Source organism: Camelus dromedarius, chromosome 3 (assembly GCF_036321535.1).
Source record: "Camelus dromedarius isolate mCamDro1 chromosome 3, mCamDro1.pat, whole genome shotgun sequence".
In the NCBI taxonomy this organism is placed as follows: domain Eukaryota; kingdom Metazoa; phylum Chordata; class Mammalia; order Artiodactyla; family Camelidae; genus Camelus; species Camelus dromedarius.
In genome coordinates, this window is record NC_087438.1 from 637,393 (window position 1) to 647,732 (window position 10,340).

Sequence of the window (10,340 nt, forward strand, 5' to 3'; positions counted from 1 at the left end):
AAGGGCTCGGCAGGAGAACCTAGAACATTCTCCCTCCATTTCTAAGAAAAGGACCAGCTGCCTGGAGCTGGCCCCAGAGCCCCTGTGAGCGCCGGGGGTGCAAGACCCAGGCTATGCGCCAGGAGGCAGCGCCCCACTCTCCGCGAGTCTCCAGCCCCTTTGCTGTCCTTTGCCTTTAAAAGCAGGATCCGGCACAAAACACACGTTCTGTAACCTCCCCTGGCCCTCCGTCCAGCATCACGAAATCTTCCCGAATGACGTCCAGAGCCTGGACCACCCACGGTGATTCCCACGGAGACCGGGCAGACGCTGACCCCTCAGCCCGAAGGGACAGCTGGACAGCCGGCGCCGCCTGCCCTTCCTGCTCTGCTCCAGGCCAGCGTGACGCGTCCCTTCCTTCCTGCAACCCAGTGAGGGAGCTACTGCTCCGAGGCCTCGCCCAGCCGGACGGAACCTGGAAGCTTTGTCTCGGGCCCAATCTTCGGCCACACGGCCCCCGATCTCCACGTCCCCAGGCCCAGAGCCTCAGCTTTGTGGTCTAGCCATCTGGCAGCGGCAGCCCCTCAAGGGTCTCACACACAACAGCAGAAAGTGTGCTGACAGCCTCCGAGGTCCCTGTGCCTCCTGAGCCCCCGCGGGTCAAAGGTGATATTCCCCAGGGCAGCCTGGGTCAGCGGGTGGGGGACACAGCGCCCCTTCACAGAGGGCCAGAGACCCCCGGGGGGGCCAGCAGGACCTGAGCAGCAGAGCATGAAATCACAGAGAAAGATCCAAAAAGAGGAACAATGAGGAAGGAAGAGGAAGCCCAAGTAGAGCTGCAGGCAGTTCCTGGAGGAACAGGCCCCAGCCGGGCGGGAACACCACCCCTCCAGGGCTGCCCTACTGGGCCCTGCGGAGGAGGGCAGGCGGGGTCGGGCAGACCCTCCTGGGGGCGCAAGCGGCAACTTCTAAGACACTGGGACCCCCCCCCCCCGCACCACCCACAGGCCAGCTGCCGGAAGGACTCAAGTCAAAGCAGCAGGGGCAATTCAAGGGCAAGGCCTGGTGTGGGCCAGCCGTGCGGATGGAGGCGCAGGGCTCCAACAGCCGGAATGGGTCCGGCCCCACATGCGGACAACAGGGCTCCCATCAGGAGCAGAAGCAGCCCAGGATGGATGCACGGACGGACGGCTCCCTCCACCTCCAGGTGTCACAGGTTCATAACTATGCCCTCGGCCTCGGCCGGGCAGGCCCAAGCCTGCTCTCACTAAGCTCTGGGCCAGGCCAGGTGGGCCTGCAGAGGGGGCTGCTGCTCCCCCCTCACCTGGGGGTCCCACGCCTCCTACTTCCACGGCAGCCCCAGGGACACCTAGGAAGGGTCTCCCCAAACTTGCTTCACCACCACCCGGAGGCCTGCCCAGGAAGCCAGGTGCCTCCCTGTGTGTTCAAAGGCCAGTCACGGAGTTGGAGAGGAACTTCAGTGAACGCGGGCTGGACCACAGGGCAAGGACCCCCACATGGGCCCTCAGAGGGGGCTCCAGCCAGCTGCCCAGCTCCTGTCCCATCAGCAAGCAGGGGGTGACACCACTTCCCCAGACCCCCCTCATGGAGCCCAACAAAGGACCTCTCTGGGCAACAACTGTGGCCTGACGGCTTACAGTAAAACTCAAGTCCAGCCAAGCAGACCCTAAAAGACAAGAGCATGCATGCCTGTGGCCCCACAAGGGCTCGGACCCAGTCTGGAAGTCTTCCTGCCCAGCGCAGAACACAGAGCACGCAAATCCTGGGTTTGAGTTCTGTGCCAGCTCAGCCACGTGTCACAAGTTCAGCTCAGACCCTAAAGGGTTTCTTGAAAGGCGTGCAGGGAGCCCGCCCTTGGCGTTTGCCAGTGCTCCTGCCTGAGGTCACGCAGGCAAACAGGATTCCAGATGAGCTGGTGGAGCTGAAGTGGGAATAGGGCTGAGAAAGCAGGAGCCTCGGAGTGAGAGGGGCTGGGGGCTTGAGGGCAGCCGGGCGATGCTCGCAGGCCCGGGGGCGCCGCTCGACAGAAAAGACAATGGGGCCAAAACCAGCCACACTCCAAGCCTACAGAGAGCGAGCATGGCCCACCCGAGAAGGGCCAGCAGACTGGGAGCCGGGCATCCAGGAAGGTGCCCAGGGTCCCCTGAGGACACAACAGCTCCTGGTATCAGGTGCGGCCCGGCGGGCTGGAGCAATGGTGAGAGAAAGGCTGGGCCGTGGACTCTGGTTTTGTGCCTCCCAGCCAGGCGGCAGTCATGACCAGTCCCGTACCCACATGCAGGGGAAAGCGGGATGGGCGCCTTAGGAAGGGGGCAGGACCCCACCAACCCACCCCCGCCCACCGGGACAGCACCTTCACAGGGGCTCCTAACAGTGCCCCAGGGGCTGCCCGGCTTTCCTGCCAGGACAGGGGGCTCCAGAGGATCAAGGCCTGGGCCCAGGACCTGCTGCCTCCACTGATCTCAGCCTGTTTCCTGCTTGGAGCAGGGCAGCCCCTCCCAAACACTGGCTAGTGACCCCCAAATTCTACAGGGGTGCTGACCCAGAGATGAAGCAGCTCACTCAGGGTGACCCATCCCTCAGCTGCAGAGAAGTGGGGCTAGGAGCCTGGATGATGAAGTAACAGGATGGGGACCACCCCCACCCCGCCCGAGAAAGTGAAAGTGCCAGGGACCTCCTGATCCCAGAAGCAAAGACGGCGAGGACACTCCGCCGGAACTAGCTCCGTGGGGTTTGGCGGGGCCCCCTCCCCGACCCGCCAGGGCCCTGCTGTCCTTCTGCCGATGGCCCCGCAGAGCCTGGGCCTAACCACGGTCAGCCGGGCTTATCTGACTGGTGGCCCTTTGCCCCAGCGCGCAAGAGCAGAGCCGAGGGTGGAGGCGGCCGGGAAGGAAGCAGGCAGGCGCTCCAGCCCCGGGAAGCCTCACCACGAGATCCCGAGGCCCTACTGGCTGACAAGCCTGGGGAGCCTGGGGGGCCTGGGGGGCCTGGGAACTCGGGCCGGAGAGAGAGGCTCCTCCTCCGTCTCCATAGCTACCCAAGGCGTCCCACACCTCCCCAAGTGCCCCATCCCGAGTGAGGGAAAAGTGCTTCCTGTGTCCCGAGGGGGTGGGCAACGGGGACGCAGCAAAGGAGAACCCACAGGCCCCTGGGCCCTATCGCCTTGCGCCCCCACCACGAAGCTTGGTGACGGGGCTCTGGAGGCAGGAGGGGAGGGGGCGGTGAGAGGGGAACCACAGGAGCAAACAGAGCAGTGGGGACTAGTGAGGAGAAGAGGAACCGGTAGGGGGCCGGGGAGGCGGGGAGGGGGCGGAGAGCAGCCCCAAACCCCTTCTTCGGGCGGCGTCCCGGCCCACCCCCTCCGGGCCTCTCCCGGGTCGCCCTCCCCCTCCCTTCCCCACCGCGGGGAACTCTCCCGCCTCCCGGGCCTCCCTCCTCCTCCTTCCAGGGCCGCCCCCTCCTCCCTGGCCACCCTCCGCTCCCGTGCCGGCCCTGGCCACCCCAGCCGGCCGTGCGCAGCCCGGCCTCCGCCTTTGTCCCGCAGGCGGGCAGGTGCGGCCGCGCTCACCCGGACTCGGGAAGTCGGGCCCGCCGCCCTCGGGGGGACCCGGCGCCTCGGTCTGCTCGGCCACCTCATCCTGGCCGCCGTCCTCCCGCGCCTCCACAGGCACCACGGTGAAGTTGGTGGGCATGGCGCGCTCGGCAGTCGGGCCGCTCAAAGCGCCCTGCTCCGCTCCGCTCCGCGCGCCCCGGCCCGGCTCCGCCCGCTCCGGCCAACGCGCCGGGACTAGAGCGCAGGGGCGGGGTCCGCGAGGCCCGCCCCCGGCCCGCCCGCCCCACGTGACCGCACCTGCGGTCCCCGCGGGCCCTGGAAAAGTTTGCGTGCCGCCTGGCGGGGCGGGGCGAGGTGTGGCGGAGCGCCTTCCGCAGAGAGCCCCCCTCTCCCAGCCTGCTCCCGGAGGCTGCCTGCGCCCCCGGACCCCAGTGCCGCCGCTCCCCCAGCGGCTGACTCGGTTCCTGCACTGCCCGCCCCACCTCCTGCCCCAAGCAGGCCTCTGCCTGCTCTGTCCCCCCACCAAGCCCGCACTTCCACCCCCTCCCGCAACTGCACCCACCTCTGCCTTCACTGTCCCTCCCCAGTCCTCTCTGTCCCCCACCTGCAGCCAGAGAGTGGGACTGACCACCTGGGGCGGTGATCCGGTCTCCCCTCCCCTCCCCCTCGCCGGGCTGAGGCTCACCAGCCAGGGATCCAGGGAAGCGCTTCCAGCAGGGGGGCCAGTCTAGGGGCTCCGTGCACAACGGACATAACCCCACAGACACAAGTCACCAGGGCTCTGGGACACGACCTCTGCCCACTGGGGACCCCAGGCCCATCCCCGCGGCTCAGAGGAGCCCTCCCCTGCCCATACCCCACTGGGGCACATCTGGGCAGGCCCCAAGGGTAGCTTGCAGTACAGAGCAGGAAAGGCCGCAAGGTGGGCTTGGGACCCCAGCCAGGCACTTACCAGGATCTAGGGGCCTCGTATCCTCCAAGCACCTGGAAATTTATTAAAGACACAGGAAAGCCGGCAACAACCAATGTCCATGAAAGAGAAGTTGGTCCAAAAAGTTGTGACATTTGGATGCAATGATCACCCCAAAACAGTTTTACAAAAGTAGAGCAGAAATACAGGCGGTGTGGGCAAAGATGGTCACAACACACTGTAACAACAAGCAGATGCGCGGGTGGGATCGAGCGTGAACCTGCGTGGGCTTCTCCGGGCCTGAGGCAGGGAAGCGCTGTGTACGTCGGGGTGGGGGCCCCAGGGGCTCTGCACTTCCAGGCACTGTGCTCCCCTCAACAGCCAAACCACAGAAAATCACAACGAGGAATGCCACGCGCAGCAAAAGACAACGGAGAAGCAGGTAGGGCGTCTCAGTTAGGCAGAAGCTGGGCACCTGGGCCCTCCAGGGATGTTTCCCTGTGACCCCGCCCCCAACCAGCACCAGCCTTCTGAGTTGGGCCACGCTCACACCCACCTACACATAAGGAAGGGGCTGGAGTGTCACATGGCAGAGGTCAGGGCTGCGGGTGGCACTAGGTGGCTGTTAGCTCCTTCTCCACGTCAGCAGCATGGAAGGTGGGAAAAAGACCACCCCAAAAGACAGGGGGGTCCCCAGGTGTCCTTCCCAGGGAGGCGGCCCGCCCTCTTGGAAAGGTGTGAGCATCAGTCTGCGAAACCAAGGATGTGGTGCTGAAGTGGGTGGTGGGAGCACAGGCACCTCATAGGGTCCCCTGCACCCCTGCCACTGGGTGCTGGGCACACCCTCTCCCCAGGCCCCGCAAGGACCCCATGTCTGCCCCACATGCAGTGGCTCAGAAGGGGCTGTGGCCTCTTCCCTGGACCTGGGAACCTCCACACCTGAGACCCCGGCCCCACATGTCCTCCAGGACAGCAGGTCCGCAGCCCAGAAAGATGAGGCCACAGCTGACTCTGGGGTGGCAAAGTTGGAGGACCAACCACAGCCTCTGAAAGAGACGGGAGACACCCTCCCAGCCCCCTGCAAACAATCCTTCACCTCTGGCCACAGTTTCCTCATCTGTAAGATAAGGGCTGGACCTGTGCTGGCTCCTGTGGTCATCAACACAGCTGGACGGAGCCGAGACCCACCCTGGGAGGTGGCTGCCCTCCTGCCCTTGGGGCTCTGCCAGTACAACCTCACCCTCCTTCGGGTGGCAATCAGGGCTCAGTCTGCAGAAGCCTTTGCCAGTGACCCCACAGCCAGCTCCCCACTGTGACCCCCTCTGTGACCCCACGTCCAGGCCCTTCACCCCCAGACTCCCTCAGATTCTCACTGTGACCCTATATCTGGGTCCCTCCACCCCCAGGACTCCTGCTGTGGTGCCCCAGCCCTGCCCACTCAGAAGCCCGCAGTCCACCCTGGGAACACATCCCCCAGCGCCTCGCTGGTTCCAGGGTTCTGCAGAACAATGGCCTGGCTGCTGAATCACATCATTGTCACCTGAGAGTGCAAACAGGACCCAGCCCTCAGCGGGCGGGCGAGAGGGGTGAGGAGGTGAAGGGGAAATGGAGGGGCAACTGTGAAGGACATTATGGGGCACATGGGAGTCCTCACACTATTGTTGCACTTTCCTGGAGCTTCAGAATTTTTCAAAATAAAACCATGTTCTAACTCTAGGTAGAAGCTCCTCGTTGCAGAGTGACACACAACCATATCTTGAAACATGTTGTCTCCACAACCTTCAGTGCCCCCAGGGAGTGGTGCTGACGTCCTGCTCCCAGCTGGCCCCACTCTGCCTGTCCCCGGCTCAGGATGTCTGGTGCTTGTGGCCGAGTGGCCCACTCCCGGTTCCAGGATGTCTCAGGCTCACCCCCCTGCTCCACCACCCCCAGGACCGGGGTGCACACAGAGGAGCAGGGAGCAGACCCCCAAGAAGTATTGTCAGGTTTGATCTGAAGACGTCCAGGTGGGACCCCCACCCCCACCCCCGCTGCAGACCCCGAGCCCTTGAGACCTCGCTGGGCTTCATTTCCTACAGAGCAAAGGAAGTCACATCAAAAGAAGGAGCAAGCTAGAAAGCCTGGGACTCGAGCGCCGGAGAGGAGTCACAGCCCTTTCACGGCCGGCTCGGGCTCTGTGCCGTGGGAGCCGTGCCCTCACTCCCGCCCCTCTCCCAGGACGCTGCCAGCTGGAGCGAACCGGAGGCTCCAGTATCTTTAAAGTCTGAGATGCCCAAATGCCGTCTTGTCCTCCAGCTCCCCTTCTGGCTCCACAAGTCATCTCTTTTCAAATGAGTCTTGGATAAATGCTTGCTGTCAGCTCAGAGGAAAGTCCACACCAGTGTCCAAATGGGTTTAGATCCATCTGAACCGGCACTGAGAAGCCAGCTCCAGAGTCGGACGGAGGGTGAACCTGGGACTGACTTGGGGTCCCCGGAACTGTCGACCTCCCCTCTGCAGCACAGGCAGCCTCGGCTGAGGGACGGGAGGGTGGGAGGTGGGGGTGTCTAGTGGGTGGTGGGGGTTGAGTGGAACACAGCCTTGGCCAGGGGTGGGGAGAGCTGGGCCTGCAACCTTGGAAGGGGATTCCTGCCTGTCCTCCTCTAGGAGGACCCAGAGCCCGGATGAGAGTGTGCTAAGGCCCCGCCCGGAGAACTTTTCCCTGTAACCTGAGGACTTTGCAAAGACGTTCCAAAAACTACAGCAAAAGAAAGCAGCCTGCTAAGTGAAGCGGGGAGCCGCCGCCAGACCCAGCAGGGTCCTCCGCAGTAACAGCACGATGTTCAGGAAAGTAACTGGGAGCCAGACAAGTGGACAAACCCTGACACCAGGGCCAAGGACCTCGCCCTGGGCACGGGCAGTCTCGGGAAGTCTCCCACTGGAGACAGGGTGCACCCCACCAGGAAAGTGAGAATGCGTCTGCAGGAGGTGGAGCCCTGGCCAGCACGGCCCGAGGGGGCTGGGGTGAGTCCTCAGCCATGGTCTTGAAAGTGGAGGGTCCTGGGCGACCGCACTCAGAACAAACTGGGCTGAAACCCCAAAGACGCTGACCATTGAGGAGGTTCTTCCAGGGGTGGCGAGGCGACTGGCGGGCCTCAGCCTGATTTCCGGGGAAGGCAGAGCCAGTCCAGATCAGCCGCTGGAGGGGCGGGGAGAGAGGCAGGCCCAACTCCCGGGAGGCTCGCAGCCTCCGCGATCATAGACACGATTGTTTAAATTTTCAAAAAGGAAAGTGGCCTGCAGTTGTTGGGGACGAGCATGCCAGACCGTCCCCCACGGGTAGCCTGTTCCCGAAGAGGGTGGAGCGGCATTTTATAACTGGCCCAGAAAGGAGGACCCTGCCTCTTTCTTGTGAAACCAGAGTCTGATCTGTGAAAGTACAAGTGTTGCTCCCGACCTGAGACTGTACACGGAGGAGATAAAGAGGTTTTGGCAAGCTGGAAGAATTCACCCTCTGTTTGGCAGAACATGAGAGAGGTGCCACCGACACGTCGACATGTATCAAGCCCCTGGGCACTGGGGATGCAGACACCAGACCCACAGCTGCCACCACCCTCTCCCAACCCTGTCCACGGGCCACGGCTGGAGCCCAGACGCCTGGCACCCACACGGCGATCCCCAGACTCCCCGAGGGCCGTCAGCCCCACAGAAGCGCTGGAGAGGCACACACCTCCGCTGGCCGTGTGGAAATGTCTGAAGCTACCCCTCCGTCCACCGCTGCCCACATACACTACTGTGTCTCACCCGTGTTCGAGGTCCCTGGGGGCCCAGGCAGCCAGTCCCGGCTCAGCCGTCAGGCCCCAGGAACAGCAATGACTCTCAGGCCACGGGGCTCCGGGCCAAGTATCTCCCCTACCCTGCCGTCCCTCTGCTATCTCTGATCCAGCCCCTAGGCCCCTGGGCTCCCCCCAACCCCCACCCCCAGCCCGGCCCGAGATGACTCAGGGCATGGGCAGGGCCAGCACCAGAGCGACCCCGCCCTCTGGCCTCCTTGTACGTTCACAGGAGTGAGTGGACTTGACGCCACTGTACTGCACACTCGCATACGGTTAACATGGCCAATTTTATGTTATGCGTGCAGGGAGTGAGAGGGCCACCATCACTGAGGGCCACCATCACCAAGGGCCACTGTCACAGTCACCAGCACAGGGCCGCTGTCACAGAAAGCCCTCTCCCCAAGAGGGCCACACCTGAGCTCCCGCCATCAGGTCATCCCATCTTCTCCACAGAAGCCTCCCCCCTCGCCCCTGTTGGGGGGCCCCCCAACCACTTCTGCCAGATTCGAATCCATGTTCCACCACGAAAATGTTTCATGTGCCTCAGTCCACCTCTCCCCACACGGCCCACAAGCATCGCTGCCTCGGTCTCCAGAAGTGTCTCGTCACGCACAGCTGAGGCTCGCCCCACTGGACTGTGACTCCCCGTCCTCTCCCCAGCCCAGGACCACCGTCTGCTCTGGGTCTCTATGGATCTGACTCCTCCAGACCCTCGGGTAAGGGCAGTCCTGCAGTGTTTGTCCTCTTGTGACCAGCTCAGCACAACGTCCTCGGGGTGCACCCCTGCTGCAGCCTGTGTCAGAGGTCCCTTCCTTTTTAAGGCTGAATAACATTCTGCATGTGGACGGGCCACGTTGTGTTTGTCCATCACCCACGGACGGACGCCTGGGTTGCTTCCTTCTCTTGACCGTTGTGAACACATTTTCTTTACCACGTGACTTCCCTTCTGTCAAGTGGTGTGGAACACTTTCCAGGGTATTTGTCTAAGTGAGAAACAGAAGCGTACATACTGCGTTACTATTTTTGTAAGAATCACACGCGCACACACACGACTCTGGGAGGATACGGGAGACACCTCGGTTGACAGAGGAAGGGGGCTGATTTCCGCTGGCTGCGCCCTGGACCCTCTAGGTTCCAGCACTGCCGAGACAAAAATACTTCACAACCATTTAAACTAAACGGCCGCCGCAGCCAGGAGATAAGCAGGTCACGCTCGGGCGCCCAGGAAGGTGATTTGTGCCCTATTATTACCCACAGCGCAGATAAGGTGAGGGAGGCCTGTCCCAAGGTCACAGCCGGGGTCCTGTGGCCAGGGGAGAGGCCCCGCGCCCATGGGCTGGGGGCTCCAGGCTGAGTCTCCGTGGGACACACGCGTGTGTGTCTGTGCGCCGTGGACCCGGGGCTGCGTGGGGGCCGGGGGGCCACAGGCTTGATTCTGCGAAACGTTTCCCAAACTGGCTGAGGTGTCACCGCATGTTTTAAACTTCAAATCTGCTTGACGAACTGAACCAGACCACCTCTTCTTCTGCACTTTCTTCTCCACGAAGGGGAGAGAGAGGGAGGGATGCCCCATCAACCATCTCCAGGTTAGGGAACTGTCTCTTGGTTTAATCCCCTCGTTCATCTTTGGCTCGACTCACGTGAGAGCGGACCGAGGGCGGTGCTGGTGGGGGCAGCTGTGTCTGTAGAGAACAGCTTTTTTTGTGTAAATAGTGCACATCATTGATTACTATTTTCTCAGGGCAACGAGCTAAAAATACATTTAAAAAGCTCTGATTGCCACTGAAGGGTGCCGAGGTCAAGCGGGCCTCACAGCTCAGAACCACCAAGTCAGCCTGTGCCCAACGCAAGAGACAGACGCTCTCGGAGACAACGTCCACGGGCCAAAACCTGTGGTCACAGGAGCAGTGAGCTGGGAGGGCAGGCAAAGTCAGGGGACAAGACCTTCTAACGGCGACACTCGTCTTCCGAGGAGAACGGGGCCACGGAGCAGAGAAGTGAACCAGCAAGGCGCTGCCACCTCAGCCCGGAGGCCAGAGAGGCCAGCGGGCCGGCGGCTGCC

General features: G+C 62.9%; 1 protein-coding gene across 1 annotated transcript in view; it reads right to left on the bottom strand.

Moving 5' to 3' along the window:
* The window catches only part of SLC12A7 (solute carrier family 12 member 7), a 40,097-nt gene extending 36,329 nt beyond the window's left edge, over positions 1-3,768 (bottom strand). Inside the window, exon 1 of the mRNA XM_064479215.1 lies at positions 3,569-3,768. Within this exon, the coding sequence (XP_064335285.1) occupies positions 3,569-3,692 (124 nt within the window). The 5' untranslated portion in view covers positions 3,693-3,768. The remainder of the gene's footprint in view (positions 1-3,568) is intronic.
* Positions 3,769-10,340: the final 6,572 nt, after the last annotated feature.